At 54.9% G+C, this 17,581-nt stretch overlaps 1 protein-coding gene across 1 annotated transcript; it reads left to right on the top strand.

The window, feature by feature from the left end:
• The first annotated feature begins 603 nt into the window (after nt 1-603).
• Endov (endonuclease V) lies at nt 604-12,897 on the top strand. The gene is made up of 9 exons (XM_045158841.1): nt 604-702; nt 933-1,104; nt 6,740-6,874; nt 7,074-7,113; nt 7,885-7,997; nt 9,167-9,235; nt 9,553-9,681; nt 11,623-11,696; nt 12,447-12,897. The coding sequence occupies exons 1-9, from the start codon at nt 647-649 to the stop codon at nt 12,613-12,615; spliced, it is 957 nt and encodes a 318-aa protein (XP_045014776.1). The 5' UTR covers nt 604-646; the 3' UTR covers nt 12,616-12,897.
• Nucleotides 12,898-17,581: the final 4,684 nt, after the last annotated feature.

The following is a 17,581-nucleotide window of genomic DNA, read 5'->3' as shown; positions in this document are numbered from 1 at the left end:
TTCTCTTGAATCTGGAATTGCCAATTGGTTAGTTTGCACATACGAACTCAGGGCTTGGGTTTGCAGGAAGCACCCCAGAACCCCATCTCCCCATTACAACTCTCCCAACTGAAAACTTGCCCAGTTTTCAAGGCCATGTCAATGGTCAATATACGGGAGACTTTCCCAAACCTCAAACTCTAGTCTGGTCTAATCCAGTGTTTTGTAGTTTCTTCTTGAAATGTATTATATATATATGACTTAGGGTTAATATACTATTAGACTTAGGCTAATGAACCACTGACCTTGGTGGACCATACCATGATAAGGGACATCTGTTACAAAGCAAACGCAAAGATAGGTCAGGTTGGAGTTCAAAAGCTATCAGACCACCAGGGGAACGTCCCTATGCCGTTCTCAGCTGGCGAATAGTAGACAAAAACAACCAAAATTCTTTTAACTGTACCCCTACCCCTGGCCCTTTAAATACATGATAAAAGCTTCCACCACTAAAGCCATCTGCCCTCCAGCACGCCGGGCGCGCAGCCACGCGTCCGCGGCCCTGCGGGAAGCCCGGCGGGGACAGCGGCCCCTGGCGGCGGCGGCCGAGACGACGCCTCCGCTGCGCCCCGGAAGTGACGTCGGGAAGAGCGCCGGGCGCCGAGGCATGGCCCAGAAGCCTGCGGAGCGGCCGTCGGAAGAAACCCTTTCACTCTGGACACGGTAACGGAACTAAGGGACGTGCGAGACCCGAGGGCTGGGGACCGCGCGCCCCTCCCAGGGCCCTGCGGGCCTAATGGCCGGCGGGGGCCAGTGCCCCGGCTCGGCCAGACTTCCGGCGCAGGCCCGAGCTCCCGGAAGTTGCGGCCCCCACTTCCGGCCGGCGCGCGCGGGCGGGAAGGGGGTGCGGGGGTGTCTCCTGGGCGCTGGTGACGCTCGCGTCCTCCCCGCAGGGAGCAAGCCCGGCTGAAGGCGAGCGTGCTGGACCGGGACACGGAGGCGTGGCAGCGCGACCCCGCCTTCTCGGGGCTGCAGAGGGTCGGGGGCGTGGACGTGTCCTTCGTGGAAGGGGACAGTGCCAGCGCCTGCGCCTCCCTGGTGGTGCTCAGCTACCCGGAGCTTGAGGTAACCCGGGAAGGATGCTCAGACCCGGGCTAGCCCCTCCTGGAGTAGTGACAGCGGACGGTCAGGGGCTCCAGCACGAGGGGCCGTCTTGTAGGGATCCTCCTGGCGCGTCTTCTGTGGAATGCCTTTCATGGAGTTGGGGATGAGACCCAGGACCCCGTGTCCTACCTCCAGCCCTTTGGTAGAATTTCATGAATAGGTTGAGGTGCCTTCGATGGAGATTTTTCAGAAGGCAAAAACGGAATTCTTTGACTTTTAAGAATCCACTCATGGGCTGGAGACATGGCTTAGCGATTAAGGCGCTTGCCTGCAAAGCCAAAGGACCTAGGTTTGATTCCCAGCACTCCTGTAAGCCAGATGCACAAGGTGGTACATACATCTGGAGTTCGTTTGCAGTGGCTGGAGGCCCTGGTGCGCCCATTCATATTCCCTCCCTCCCTCTTTCTCTCTTAATAAATAAAGTATTTACAAAGAAAAAGAAGAATCAACTTGTGATTCTAACTTCTAAACATGGTTGTCATTTTGGGTTTCTCATCTCAGTGTTCCACAGCGAATATACTCCAGGTTGTCCAAGCTGGAAGTTTGTGCCTTCCTGTGCCTTTCCCTTTCCATCCTGTCACACCCTAGCTCCATTTTTTAAAACTTTTGTTTTGTTTTGTTTTTTAATGTTTTAGTTGCCATGCAAAATAGTGGGTTCATTATAACTTCTCAAACTTCTTTAAAAGCTTTGTGTTTTGCTCATGTTCTCTCCTCCCAGCTCCATACTTCCTTAAGTCTTGTGGGAATCTGTCCCCTTTTCTACTTTCCCTCAGTCCCCTGTGTATTTGCCACTGTTGTCCCTCCAGTCGGTGACGGCTGTGTCTTCACAAGCTCCCTGCTCAAGTGTTGTGCCTCGGTCCCCACAGCTAAGAGAGCAATTGGAGGAAAGAAAAAAAAAAAAAAAGGCGGAGTCCAGTTACAGGTCTTCTTAAAACAGGCTGGTCAAGATGGTACACACACTTGTAATCCTAGCACATGAGAGCCTGAGGCAGAAGGATGAGTTCAAGGCCAGCCTTGGTTACATGAGACCCTGTCTCAAAACAACAACAAAAACGTTTCGGTGTTCTTTACATATCTCGTGATGAATACAGTTCATACTTGTTGCTGTGACTCGAAAGCCCTCCATGTTCTGTGCTCTGCTTAATATGATGCCTGACTTCACCTTCCACCCCACCCTTCAGAAGCACCATTCTAGATAGCTTTGAATCCCACCACCAGGGAATTGGTGGCCTTCCTTCACAAGCATGTGTCCTCTTCCAGAGTAGTCCTCACCTGGATGCTCCTAATCCTGAGTCCAGTGTAGACATCGCTTCCTCAAATGACCCCACCCTCATCCCACAAGACCAGGAGCTGCCCCTCAGCATCCTTGTTTCAGCCCATTTGAGCTACTGTAGCAAAAGACCTTGGACGGAGTGGCTTTGTAAATAACAAGATTACTTCTTACAGTTCTCAAAGTTGGATGTCCAAGATCAGGGTGTTGGCATGGTGAGGTTCTGTAAGGCTCTCTTCCAGATTGTAGATTGTAGACAGTTAACCTCTGTGTGTCCTCAAAATGGCATCTTAGTAACCTCACAACAAGACCTCCACCTCTTAATACCATCACTCTGTAGGCTAAGATTTTAACATGCAAAGGACACACATTAAAGCCATAGCAACCTGCATCTCTTCTTTGTCACACCGGAATGAAATTGGCTGCCTTCCCTTCCAGAGCGTAAATTCCATGATGCCAGGGACCATGACTTGCCCACCAGTGCTGCCTCCGCACCTGGCGTGTAGAAGACATTCAGACCCTTCCTAAATAGACAACACGTATGAGTGAGCAGTATGCCAATGATTCATGTACAGTCAGCTTGGGAAGCCTTGACTGCTTCCCAGCATCAGCATTGCCTGTTACCACTCCTTGGTGCACAAAGACAGCAGTGCCTTCCTCTGTGGCTTTTTGCTTTGCCCTGAAGGACCCTTTCAGTTCCAGTTCAGCACATCTATTTTGAGGAACGAATGTGCAGTGGGAAAGGAGCCAGGACCCCTGTCCTTATGGGTCTCTGATCTTTCTGTGGGATGGGGCAGAGGGCAAGAGCAGAGACCCAGGGGCTAGACCGCTCCCATTAGAACCCTCACTCTGGCATTCCCTACTGTACTTTTGAGTCTCTGCTGACTTGGGGAGGGTGAAGATTACTGTCCAGCTGCTACATTGTGTAGGAAGCATCTAGCACAGTGCCTTCTCCCAGCTCTCTCTCGCTGTAGACTCATGCACCCCCACCTGGGTCCTGGGTCCCTTCATCACCCTTGTTGCGGCTGTACTCACCTGTACGAAGCCTGCCGTGCACAGTCATCTTTCCCTGTCACTGAATTGCTAGGGGCAGTGGTATACTATAGTTCTGTGGTAAGTCCAGCACCAAGCTCAGCACCTGCGATTTGGGTGTTCAGTTGACATTTTCCCTTGCAGTAGGCCATCAGAGGAGGTCTTAGAAGAGTCTTGCCTTGTGGCCCCCAAATGCCTGACTGTGGGTCACCTGAAAGTGTGCACAGACTTACAGATTAGATAAATCACTAGAGAGAAAAGGTTGATTTGTGGTTATCCAGGCATATTACTTTTCTCATTGCTGTGTGACAAGTACATGACAAAAAAGTAAGGTTTATTTTGCTCGAGGTTTGAAGGTCCTGTCATGGAGGGAGGGCATGGTGGTAGGAATATGAGGCTCACATCTCAGCAGACTAGGAAGCAGAGAAAGGAGGTGCTACTGTTCAGCTGGCTTGCACTTTTCTCTGTCTTTAGTCTGAGATCCCAGCCCGTGAGACGGCACTGCCTACTTTCAGAGTGGCTCTTCCCTGGCCAGTTAATCCTCTCTAGAGATGTCTTTCAGTCATACCAAAAAGTGTGTCTCCTAGAATCACCTAAAGTCCTAGGTGATTCATTTTTTGTTTTTTTTCTTTTTATCGAGGTAGGGTCTCACTCTAGCCCAGGCAGACCTGGAATTCACTATGGAGTCTCAAGGTGGCCTCGAACTCACAGCAATCCTCCTACCTCTGCCTCCTGAGTGCTGGGATTAAAGGCATGCGCCACCATGCCCAGCTGATTCTTTTATTTTAAAAAATCTTGTTTATTATAGAGAAATAGAAGGGGGGCACTAGAGCCTCTAGCCACTGCAAATGAACTCCAGACGCATGTACCACCATGTGCATCTGGCTTACGTGGAATCTTGGGAATTGAACCTGGGTCCTTAGGCTTTGCAGGCAAGTGCCTTAACCACTAAGTCATCTCTCCAGCCTTCCTAGGTGATTCTTGATCCAGTCAAGTTAACAATAAAGAGTAACCATCACCCTAGGGCTGGGAGTGGGGTAGATGGGAGTGTGCCTACTCACAAGGGCCAGGTTAGTTTGGGTTGTAAGAGGAAAGGTTCTGAAATTAGTTAATGGTGATAGTTGTAAACACCAAAAATCATTGAATTATACACTTTACAGGTAAGTTTTACAAAATGTAAAGTATATCTCAGTAAAGATATATATATATATATATATATATATATATATATATACACACACACACACACATACACACACACACACACACACACACACACACACATTCACAGAGATTCAGAGTCCCAGCCCACTAGCTGAGGAAGACCATCTCCCAGAGTAGAGGCTGAGAACCTGCTTTCTCAAACAGGTTTCCCTGTGATTCTGAAGCTGAGCCATTCAGGGAATTATTGGTCTACCTTTACACAGTCAAGAATCCCCTTACCAGTTCCCCTGACAAATGGTAGCCCTTTCGGTGTAGCCTATCCCATAGCTGGCTACCTGTGGTCTGTGCGTTGTTTTCTGAAGGAAGCAGAGACTCTTCTGCCTCGTGCACACCCCTCGGCGCTCTCCAGGCAGGACAGCATGGAAGGGGCATTCCTGCCTGTCCACTGCCGTCACCTAGCCCTGTGGCTCCTTCCTCTTTGCTCTCTCCAACAGTTCCAGTGCTAAAGTGATTTACTTCTTTCTCTCCCTCCCTCTCTGTCCCTGCTTTGGTGATGCCCTCAGTTAGCAGAATTTGTCTTACACCTGGAAGTGACCCAACCCAGCAATCATAGTTCACTCCAGTGCAGTGCAGTGAGGCTCGTGAGCCTAAGGTCCACCCACATTTGCATCCTCCGCCAGTGCCGTCTGGACCACTGCTGCTTGAGCTGTCTCTCTCACACAGGTGCACAGAGACACTTAGGGCAGGCTTGTTACCATGGTCACTGGTTCATGGCTTGGGGTGAGAGTGGCCTTCATGTGGGTCCCTCTGTGTGGAGGAGGGAGGAGCTCCTGTGGAGACATGCTGAGTTGAACAGCTACCACACCCTCTGGGGATGTGACCTGTACGTGAGCTCTGCGTATGTCCCTGTGGAAAGTCTCTTCTTGTGGGGAGCCTCAGTCAGGGTCTCCTGTCAGCCTCCAGAGTGAGCCCTCCACACTCTTGAGTCACTGGCAGCTTTGATAAGTTTCCTACTGAGTCACAGGTGAAGCTGTCAAAAGGCACAGCCCCAGCCCTGTGTGTGAACACCAGCCATCAGCTCTGTGGGTGCACTGCTGCAGGACCCAGCCTTGAGGTTCGAGTGTGAGTTGTGACCTGGAAGCTCCTACCAAGAGCTCTGGAGGGACTCAGTGGCCACAGCAGGGCGGCTGGGGTTCTGGAGATACAGGCATAGCTGGAAACAGTCTCCACAGCAGGCCAGCGAGGCTGATGCAGACTGGTGGTCTGGAGCTCACGACACTGCTGCCCTGGGCCCTGCACTGAGCCCCAAGTGCTCAATCAGGTTTGAACTGGCTGCCCTCGTGGGCCGATAGGGTCTTTGCAAAGCTGCGCTTTACAAAGCTCTCTGGGTTGTACCCACTACCTCCTGAAAGCCATTTGGGCCCCTACATCCTCCACACCTCCTCACGCTATGCGCAAAGCCTGCTGCTAGCTGGCTTGCTTCATTTACGGCCCCAGAGTGATCCATCCCTGAGTCCTGTTCTTCCAGCTTGCCCGGATCTGAAGGCAGGCCTGCCCTTTGCCCAAATCAAGGTCTGCAGAGCTGCCTGGCCTTTCCCCAGGCCCTTCTAACACTCACACAGCACCACCTGCATCCATGGTGCCCTTGCCCAGGGGCCCCCGTGCCTTGTCCTCTTTGAGCACTCCATACCCACAGCCCAAAGGTCAGCTGACAAGGAGACCGTGAGGGTAAGGAGCAGGCAGGGGTGAGGCTGGCCATCACCACAGCCAAGCCCCTGAGAGAGATGAGATCCTGGGGACAGGGACTTTGCATACATACCAGGTCCTTGGGGTGCTTCTTGAGATCACCCATCATTCACTAGGTCCTGAGGGCTCATAACACTATGTTCTGAGGTGGGGGAGGGACTCCGTATCAGATCCCAGGCAAGCACCTGGAAGCTGACACTCAACTGTTGTTCCTGCCACCCAGTAGTAGGGCAGACATCTTGTCCCATCTTTCAAAACGTAGTCTCACACTTAACCACAGGTGAGGCAGAGAGGACTGATGTTAGCAGTGTGCTCGGGGATTGTGTCAAAGGAGGGAGCCGGTAGCCATATCCCACACCTGACCTGCGCTCGCCTTGCTGGCAGGTATTATATGAGGAGAGCCGCATGGTCAGCCTGACCACCCCGTATGTGTCAGGCTTCCTGGCCTTCCGAGAAGTGCCCTTCCTGGTGGAGTTGGTTCAGCAGCTGCGGAAGAAGGAGCCTAGCCTCATGCCTCAGGCAGGTGCCTCGCCTAAGGGCTGGAGAGCCCCTTCGCTTGTACCTGGTGAGGGAGGGACCCCTTCAGGTTGCCCATAGAAGGAGGGAAAAGGAGTTTCTAAAACCCCATGGCTGTCTCCCCTTCCTGCTTGCCCCAAGGACAGCCCAGCCGAGGAGTGAGGGTTGGCTCAGCTAACCATGCTCCCCTGTGGATCTCTAGGTCCTCCTTGTGGATGGAAATGGGGTGCTCCACCACCAAGGTAATCCTCCCAACCCAGGGTCAGAGAGGGCGCTGTGGGACAGTCCAATATGCTCCCTTCACCCTACCTCTTCCTGCCCAACCCCTTGCCCCACACAGTACCCAACACTGGCCCATCCAGCATTGACCTAACAGCTATACAAAGTTGGGCTGAGAACTCAGATTAGTCCACCTCTGTGAGCTGCCAGTCAGGTTTTGTCCCACCCATGCCAGGGGTCCTTGGCCTGGCCATGATGGCTGGAGCTGATGGGCTGTTCTGTTTACAAACCTTGGGGTAAGTAAGCACAGTTGGCACCCTAAGTGGGACCATGAGCAGGATGTTGGTCCTCAGCCAGCAGCTATGATAGGGACCTGGCTAGAGCTATGGGCCCAGAGCCAGAGAGTGGACTCATGCTGACCCAGACACCAGTACTGGGATCAGCAGGTCACTCCTAGGCAATGCCTCCAGCCTTGCACAGACAATCAAGGCCACTTGGCAAGAGGTACAGACTGTGGGGGCCAGGTGAAGTGTCCTGAGGGCAATAGCAAAGAGGAAGGGGCATGGAGGGTTATGAGCACAGGAAATAGGCATCCCACCCTGCCATAGGGAAGAGGCTTCCTCCACTGAAAACCTTGTACCCGAGAGGTCAAGGCAGAGGCCCTTGTCCACTGTTGGCTCGCATCTCAGAGTCTCGTCTGTAGATGGGAAAGTCCAGCTCATTATCCCCTGTCCCCTTCCTGTGCTGCTTGCCCAGTCTCACCGCTCAGCTCACCCCCCTCTGCTCCCTGGCAGGCTTCGGGTTGGCCTGCCACCTTGGTGTCCTTACAGAACTGCCCTGCATTGGGGTGGCCAAGAAACTCCTGCAGGTAGACGGGCTAGAGAACAACGCCCTGCACAAGGAGAAGGTGAGGAGGGCCTGCGCTCAGCCAGTGCGCGGCTGGGCTAGCCCTGGGGACGGGTCCCGTGGCTCTGCCACCTCCTGAAGCACCTTGGGTCCAGCCTGACCTGCTGGCACATCCCCCCCACCCCCGGCTCCTTGCTCAGAGGAAGACCTCGCTTGCCTCTGCACATATCTCCTCCACAGTCCTCCAGACAGTGCATCCAGGGGTGACTCATAGCCCCCAGGGGGTTCCTGGGCCTCTCCCCACTCACCCTTGCAGTCAAGTGTGTCTCTCCTGCCGTCTCGTCTGCCACTACAGCCCCACGAAGAGCTATGTCCTCCCGTTCCTGGAGACAGGTCTGGCTTTCCAGCTTCCCCACTCCCCCCTGACTCCAGCTGCCTTCTTCCCTTCAAGGGTGCTCACTGTCAGCCCCCAGGCCTGCCTCACAGCACTGCCTGACTCTGGGCCTCACTCCATCCCCTCTTCTCCCTCCTCTGCCCCAGAACTAGCACAAGAGATTTGACATCCCCATCCAAAGGAAGCCAGTGATACCTGATTTAGCCCACTGGGAAAATTGTAAGAGCCGAGACAGCTAGCCCTCAGGACCCATGTAGAGCAGTTCAACACACTGAGCTGGTAAAGAGCCCAGGTCCTACTCAGGTCAGCCTGGCCACACAGTGCACCAACCCAACACCTCCTGAAAGGAAGGGCTATGAGTTCACTCCTGTGCCCAGATGGCTGGCCAGAGAGGAAGCAGTGGGGAGGTAGTGCACACTGTGTGGCCCCTTCTCTGAGCCCTTATCATTCAGAGTACACGGGGTCCCATGAGCAGCACCCTCACCCTACGACCCCAGTCATGCTGCCATGAGCATCTTCAGTGCCACCCCAGTGACAGGGCCTTGCCTGAGTGCGTCATCCAGCTCAGACCAGCCTGTCACTCTTCACGTTCTTTTTGTTTTGTTTTATTTGGTCTTTTCAAGACAGGTTCTCTCTCTATCCCAGGCTGACCTGGAACGTGCTCTATTAGCTCCAGAGTAGCCTTGAACTCATAGTGATCCTCCTACCTAGATGCCTCCCCAGTGCGGGGACTAAAGGCATGTGCCACCACTCCTGATTGCTTGGGTTTTGAAACAGACTCTTGCCCTCAGCCCTTCATCAAGATGAGAGCCTTTGCAGGATTTTCTGTTTTCTAGATCCGGCTCCTGCTGGCTGGAGGAGACACATTTCCTCTGATGGGAAGCTCTGGGACTGTGCTGGGAATGGTGAGTGACCATTGCCTGCCCAGGCTCCGGATGGGAGGGGCCATGCTCCACACACACCTAGGGCATGCACATGTGCCCACCAGACCCCATCCTCTCCATGGCCTGCCATGGGTTAGACCCACCAGGATGTGCTGTGTGTTGTTTCCTCCTCTGGATACACTCCTGCTCCCCTCGCACACACCTGTCCCAGAAGGCACCTGAGGGTCAGCCCCAGAACACCTAGCACCCTCCATGCTCCCTCCTGCCACCCAGGACGTTGTCAGAGCCCAGACTAATAGACAGTGTCCCTGTTGTGCTTGACCTTCTCCCACCCACAGGCTTTGAAGAGTCACGACCACAGCACCAAGCCCCTCTATGTCTCTGTGGGCCACAAAATAAGCCTGGAGGTTGCCGTGCGCCTGACCCACCGCTGCTGCAGGTTCCGGGTCCCTGAGCCCGTGCGCCAGGTAAGGGGCTGTCTGAGGAGGGTGGCCCCTGCCACCCAATCTCCACATGCCACTATCAACTCAGCTGGAGGTTCAAAGGGATCTGCAGACGAGCTCATCTGGACTAAGGACAGGCCTCAGGCCCCTGGCTGGAGACCTGTGTGACCCACTAGGCTCCAGAGGTAGAGCATTGCAGCACCCCAAGAGTGCTTTCCCACTCACCTGGATGCAGCCCAGTGTGCTCTCCACCAGGGAGCATCCCACGCCCACTACTGGCACTATATCAGGCAGCTCGGGTGGCAAGTGCCCATCTGTCCACAGCTGGCCCCTCAGAGCTGGGGAAAGCAGCCCTTAGGCAGAGACCTTTGCAGGGGCTGAGAGGACAGCACTGAGGAGGCTTGCACAAGTACCAGCAACAATATTTGGGAAGTCAGGGAATGGTTCTGCTGGGCACCTGTGCTTGGGGTCCAGGAGCTCAGGACTGTGAGGTGCCAGTCAGCTCAGCCTGAGCCCCCAGCACCCACAAGCCACCTTCCTATGCTCAGCTATGAAGTGTCTCCCATTGCATGCTGACGCCTATCTCAGAGGGCCCCTAGGTCAAGGACCCAGTAGAAGCCACTCCTAAGAGGAGCCTGCGGCCCAGGCTCATGGGCAGTGTTGCAAAGACCCTGGGGCAGGGAGAAGCCCAAGAAATTCAGCCAGGGCAGGAAGGTGGCCTCCCTGGCAGAGACTTGGAGCAGCTGCCATCTGAGTCAGATGTGGACCACGGGCTTCCTTTTCCACTCCATTTGCTGTGCAGGCAGAAGACTCCCACTGCAGGTATGCAGGGTGTCCTCCAGGTGGCAGCAGCAGCCTGCCCATCGCATGCCACTCCTCTCAGCTCCTGGAGAGGCTGCCCAGTGGTGCCTTCAGAGTGGGCTTGTTGGCACCTCCAGGGAGGATCCTCAGCCTAACTCACCCCACCCCCATCCAGGGCCTCGCTTGGCTCTCGGGTGCCTGTGAGTCTTCCATTTCATCATGGCCTAATGACAGAGGGCCCAGGCCCTCCCTGTTCAGGCCTCCACCCCTCTGTACCTCAGGCTGTCCCAGAAGATGAGAGGGCATCCTCCTGTAAAGATCCTTGAACTCTGGAAATAGGGCCGGCTCTAATCCAGCTTTGGAGAAGAGCCCACCAGATCCCAGGACCACAAGCCAAACAAGCACATGGTCTGTCTGACCCTGGGAGCCCAGTCTGGCCCTGCCCAGAGCTAGGGAAGGAGGTACTAGCTGGGCTCTTGGCCCTTCTTCCTCCCACTGGCCCCTCAGCGGAACTGCCTCTCGTTCCTCCTGGTTCTCGTGCTCACACCACACCCCTGGGGCTCTGTCCCATCTGCTTCCATGCAGCCCCATGAAGCCCTTGTCACAGGACCTGGTGAGGAGCCATCTACAGGATTAGCTTTGCTGTCTGCGTCATGTGGCCCCAAAGCTAAGCTAAACCCATCTGAGCTGGGATCAGGGGTCTCCTGAGGGCAGGCCCCTTAGAGGAGTCCCACTCAGGCCTGAGCCTCTCTATCTATAGCCCTGCTTGTGGTCCACAAGTCTTTCATTCTGGTAACTTGCCACACTTCCTGGAGATAGACAGGTGTCGTGGCTGACACCAGTTGGAGAGGCAGTGATCCCAAAGAGCACAGAAGGCTGGGCCGGAGCCTCAGAGGAGAGGGCTGAGCACACCTACAGAAACAGGACCTGTAGAACCAGGAGTGCCAGACCACACAGCAACCCCAAGGAGCGCAGGGCCCTGGCAGCCTGTTCATCCCAGACCTTCCGGGACTTGCCATTGTAGACCCTTGGCCCAAGTGTCTCAGCATCTACATCACCCACACACCTTTGGGGCTGTTGCCCTAAAGGACATGGTGGACCCATGTGGAAGGCACAACAGGGCTGCCTGGGGTGGCCCTGACCCCAGCTGTGTGTCTATTCCAGGCTGACATCCGCTCTCGAGAGCACATCCGCAGGACCCTGGGACGCCCTGGGTCACCTGCAGCAGGGCAGGGGAGGTGAGTGCTGGGAGGCTGCTTGCCCTCTTCCTGCTACCAGACTGGGGCTTGAGATGGCAGTTCAGAGTCAGGCCTGATAAGACACGGGAGAGGTCCCTGGGAGGAGGGTGGTGTGGACTCCAAACCAAGGTAGAAGCTCTCCAGAAATCCCACTGCTGTGGCTCATCTGCCAAGGCCCACCTTTCAGCATGGCCTTGCTGGTCCACTTCATTTTCCAGGGCTCCAAGATGTGTATCCTTGGGTGGCAGGTACGACTCTGTCCTGCACAGCCAGCCATGTCATGTGCACTCCACGTGCCTTCATTTGCTCACCCCCCTGGTACCTTCCTGGCCCTTCTGAGCTACTTTGAGAACTGAGCTTCACAATTGGAGCTCGCCAGCTGGGTGGACCCGCCTAGGTCACCACTGAGTTCTGCCTGCCCCTGGTTGGGGCTCCTAGCTAGCCCTACCCTTTATTTTTTTTATTTTTTTTTTAAATTTTATTTATTTATTTATTTATTTGAGAGTGACAGACACAGAGAGAAAGAGAGATAGAGGGAGAGAGAGAGAATGGGCGCGCCAGGGCTTCCAGCCTCTGCAAACGAACTCCAGACGCGTGCGCCCCCTTGTGCATCTGGCTAACGTGGGACCTGGGGAACCGAGCCTCAAACCGGGGTCCTTAGGCTTCACAGGCAAGCGCTTAACCGCTAAGCCATCTCTCCAGCCCTAGCCCTACCCTTTAATACTGTCCCTTTCTCCATGTCATTACCAGGAGCCAGAAAGCACAAAAGCCAAAGATGTGCCCCAGAGGAGTCTCTGCAGCACAGACAGATCACGGCAGGCCTCCTGAGGACCATAGCTGGGAGCCCAGGACAGAGCTGGAAGGGCCACAGCTAGGCTCCCAGGAACCACAGAACGGCCAAGAGGAAACGACACCGTGAAGAGTCAGGTCGGGAGTCCCCATCCTGAGGAGCTGGTCTCTAGAAACTGAGAAACTTCTTGCAGCCACAAGTAGAGCTCCAAAGACAATGCTGACAGACCCCTCAGCAGGCAGAGCCCTCACTAGCTGGCTGCTCAGTGTGTCTACTGCGGCTCAGCAGGACAGATCTCTGCAGGGGCTTTGAGGTTCAGGTGCCCAGTGACCCCAAGGTCGGTAACCCATACCAGCACCCAGTTCGTGTTACCCCTCCTTGGAATACAGACCTGCCTTTGTTCTGTCTTGATTGATGTGGTCACTGTTATGCTAGCTCCCCAGCCATAGTAGACCAGGCCTCAGCCCCTTCAGTGCCTGGCCGCCAGTCTGCCTGCTGCGGGGAAAGCCTCCACACCTGGAGCGGACCAAGGGTGGGCACAGGGAGTCAGCTGCACACTGGGAAGCACCCACACACACACACCAGGATCTTGGCTGTGTTCCTGCCGTCCTCTCACTAGAGGTAGTCAAAATCCTGCCCCACTGGTTCAAAATGAATTATTTACATGTATTTAAAAATGAAAAAGAAAAAAAGTCCCCTCTGGGAAGGCAGATCTGCCCTAACCCCACCATTTCCTGTCTGGGTAACTCAAAGTGGCTGCTGAGAAAATGCACAGAGATGGCTCACCTATACCATGCCCCCACTTCCCCCCCCCAGTCTCCAAGCTCTTGGGGGTAGATTATAGGTGGGGCATGGGGCTGGCCATTTGGCCACTGGGTTCTGTGGAGCCCTGTCCCCCAGCTCTGGGTCAGGATGGAAGGCGAGTCAGTGGTAGAGAACAGATGGCATGCTGGGAGTGATAGCTTCCAGCCTAACCCAAGGAACACTCTCCCAGATGTGTCCAGATTGAAAGTCTCCCACCCAAGCCAGTGTGCCAAGGGCGTCAGGACACCTGGCTGGGTGTGCTGCCGCTTCTGATGGAGCTGGGAGCGGCCTCTCGCCCCCTGGGATGTCGTGTGGGACATTAACCATGCACACACATTCAGTGTTGGGACCCAGTAAATTCCCAGTAAGTAAGGCATGGGGCACAGGGGGAGGCAGTGTCAGATTGGGCCCAGAAACAAGGCAGCAGGAGGCAGGCTGCTGACCCCACACCTGGTTTCTGGACTGGCCACTATGGGCAGAAGCCCCAAGTGGTGTCCAGGAGACCTAAGCAGGAAAGTGCTGGTTACAGGTAGCCTTGACCATGTCCACATTCCTGCCCATCTCCCCCAGAGTGCTCGTGAGAAGGAAAACCAAGCCCTTTGCTGGGACCCTGCTCTGCCCACTTGCTGAGTCAAAGGGTCCCAAGCTGGTGCCCAGGACACTACCAGAGAGCCCTGGACTGTCAGGGTCCCCAGGAGGTGCAGCCCCAGCTCGTTGCCCTCTGCCAGGCACGCACACACATACACAAACTCTTAAACCTCCCTGACATTCCTGTGGAAGCCAAAGCTGGAGGGCTCACAGCTGGCCCCACCATCTGCCTCCTTCTTCCAGATTTTTCCCTCCTGGAGTCCTGTCAAGATGAAGGAATTGGGAGGAGGTGTGTAGGCAAAGGGTTGAGGCTGAGTAGAGCTGGCCAGAATCCCAGTGCCTCTTGTGAGGCCTTGGGAAAAGCTCAGGCATTAGGTGGGGATTAAGGCCTGGCCTGAAGGTCCCATTAGGAGGGTTTGGTGAGGAGCTCCACACAGGACCTGGCATGCAGTGGCCCTTGGATAAAGAAAAGGCTATTGCTGGGCCCCTAGAGGCCAAAGCTGATGGCTTGTCAGTAAGGGTTGCAAGCCTGACCCTGCAAGGGGTCCATCTCCACACTATGAAGTGCAGGCCAGAGCTTGGAGGTTTGAAGATAATTTTATGTAATTTGTTTTGAAATAAGATTTACCATTTCAGTCATATTAGAGTGTGTGATTCATTAGGTTTTAGAAGATTCACCATCTGGCTGGGCACAGTGATATTCACCTGTGGTCCCAGTTATTCAAGAGGCTGAGATCAAAGGATCACTCGAGTCTGAGTTCAAGGCCTGTGTTGCAGTCAGGTTCACAATGCTGGTAGAAATCACCCAACCAAGAGTAGCTTTTGGGGGGAAAAAAAGATTTTGACTTACAGGCTCAAAGGGGAAGCTCCATGATGGCAGGGGGAAACGATGGCATGAGCAGAGGGTGGACATCACCCCCTGACCAACATAAGGTGGATCATAGCAACAGGAGAGTATGCCAAACACTAGCAAGGGGGAGCTGGCTATAATGCCCATAAACCTACCCCCAACAATACACTGCCTCTAGAAGGCTTTAATTTCCAATTGCCATCAGCTGGGAACCTAGCATTCAGAACGTCTTAAGTTTATGGGGGACACCTGACTCAAACCACCACAGCCTGCCTGGACAACATACCAAGGACTGGACTCAAACACAAAGGACATTGCCATGTGCTGTGACCATTGTCACTCTAGTCCAGAGCTGTCATTGCTCCAAAGGGGAGCCCTATGCCCGTTGGCCTCCACCCTCCATCTCCTCCCACTGGAGCCTGGTGGCCAGACTTCCTGCTTTCTGTCTCCGAATTCCTCTGTTTCAGGTCCTTTAGAGTCACACATGGCCTTTCCCTTTCACGTACATGTTCCCAGGTTCATTGTGGGGCACCGTATGCCACCATGTCACTCCCCTTTGTGACTGAGGAACATCCCGAGTACGGAGCTACATACTGGTTGGCCCCTTCCTAAACAGCTGTTTGGTCCTGTCAGAGCCCAATGAGTGACTCTCTTGTGTGTGCTCACCTGAGGCTTGGTGTGGGTGTGAGCAGCTGTCATGAGACGGGACCTCAGAGGGGAAGTGCTGGGTCCTGTGGTACCCTGTACTCTTCTTTCTAAGACACCAGGCTTGGGCTTGATGGCTTACACCTGTGATCCCAGCACTTGGAAGGCTGAGGTTGGAGGATTGCTGAGTCTGAGGCCAGCCTGGGCTACAAATACAAAGTGAGTTTCAGGTGAGACCCTACCTCAAACAACAAAAAAGGAACCAACCACCCAACTTTCTGGCATCAGCTGCTCTTTTGCGACCCTTGTTTCCCACACCTTCCCAGCTTGCTTGCTTGTTCTGGATGCAAGTGGTTGTCAAGTGTGTGCCTCAAGGAGTTTTGTCCCCATCTAGTTTGTTGGCACACAGTTGTTCATGGTACTTTTGGTTTATGCCCATGAGGTCTTTGGAAACAGCCTTGCTTTAAGTCCAGGTTTTGGCAGCCAACGTCTTTTAAGTTGGTCAGCCTAGAGTGATTTCTGAGGCTGCCTCCCACAGTGACATGACTCGGCAGTGCAACCGTAGGTCCCCTGTGGAGGACCCGTGGAAGCTCAGAGGGGCTCAAACCACCTTTGCCTCCCAGCCTGCCCCAGCTGTCCCCAAGCAACTAGTCACAACCCCTTCAGGATGTGGCAGGAGCAGGTCCAGCCCCACCACGTCCTCACTAGGGTCCTGGCTCCGGAGTGAGGGTGCAGGGCTGGGACACCCAAGGCACTGTGCAGTCTCAGGAGCCCTGATCATAGGATTGGGGTTTAGCAACCTCAAAGACACTAGAGCTTAGTTCATGGGGTGCCAGCCAGGCTAGAGGTGCAGAGCCACAGTGTGTATGGGGTGCAGGCCATGTGTGTGACATCCTCTCTGATGGGCACACTCATGCCACATCAGTGATCATGGCATTTCCTCGGCTTGTGAGATGTTAGTGCCCTGCATAAGGAGGACTGGCAGCCCAGAGTGTGCCAGGCCTTTTCTCCATGGCTGCTGCAAGGGGCTGGCTTGAGGGAGGAGGCTATGGAGGCCAACAGGACCAGACTGGAGGAGCAGGGTGACTGGGGCACGTTGTGTGGGCCAGACTCAGGGTGGGGTGGGGTGGCCAGACAGGAACGCCTGAGGCAGGGGCCCCTAAGTGCACTGGCGTCTCGGCTCCTTCCCACAGAGCCTTAAAAATAGGGCCGCGGTGATGTCCAGCTCGGTAGAACACAGCTCGCGGGAGCTAAGAATACTCCTGACCCTCTTAATAATTTAAGTCAGATCTGAATAGATTTTCCTGCTCACCTGCAGCCCGCCTGTCCCTTCCCGCATGCCCACCCTGCCCCGAGGTCGGGTGAGAACTCCCAGCAGACGGTGGCCTGGCCCAACCTCTTTGTCACTCAGGACCCCACTTCCCTGTTCCTGTGGCAGCCAGTCCTGGAGGGAACCACCCACTCTGATTTGGCCATAGCCAGCCCCAGGGAGAACCCAGGTCCACACCCACAGTCACTGGGCAGCTGACCTGTGGCTGCTGCACCCCTGGGTCCTTCCTCAGCATCAAAGTAGAGCCACTTGCCTCCTCCTGGGCCCAAGGGCTAGCTCAGGCTGTAGGAGCACTCATCTGTCCCCAGACACCCCCAGGTTGCCCTGTGTGGTGCCAGGGGCATTCTACCTGCTCAGAGGAGTCCCTGGAGGGCTCTGTCTGTGGCTCTGTGTCCTGGTGGGGCAGCCACGCGGGGTCCATCCAAGGCTTCTGCGTGCGCGCGAATCTCGGCCTTTCTGTACCTATTAGATGCTGCGCCGGAAACAGTAGTGGCTCTTGGAGGTGGTGAGAGTACCTGAGCCTGTCATCCTTGCCTGGGCCATCCTCCCCTCCAGAGACACTCCCAAGCTGTGGTCTCTCAGGTGAGAAACTAGGGATCAGCAAGGTGGGATGAAGGGGCTCACCAGCCTGGCCCACCCACTCCCAGCCCCACAGTCCTGCTACAGCACCCTGGCCAGGCCAGTGTGGAGTCTTACCAAATTATTAATTAAAGGCAAGGCACCATGGTGCGGCGCAGACATGCAGATGAATAGCCCATGGGTAATTATGCAGGCGGGTGTCGCAAAGATGATGGAGCAGGCTCTGCTCCCCATTCCCTCCTGGTGGTGGGAGGGAGCAGCTCCTCAGCTGCCTCAGTGGCCCTGCGGATGGACTTAGC

Source organism: Jaculus jaculus, chromosome 9 (genome assembly GCF_020740685.1).
Source record: "Jaculus jaculus isolate mJacJac1 chromosome 9, mJacJac1.mat.Y.cur, whole genome shotgun sequence".
Classification (NCBI taxonomy): domain Eukaryota; kingdom Metazoa; phylum Chordata; class Mammalia; order Rodentia; family Dipodidae; genus Jaculus; species Jaculus jaculus.
The sequence above is the reverse complement of the archived record's forward strand: the minus strand, read 5'-3'. Positions and strand labels throughout refer to the sequence as shown.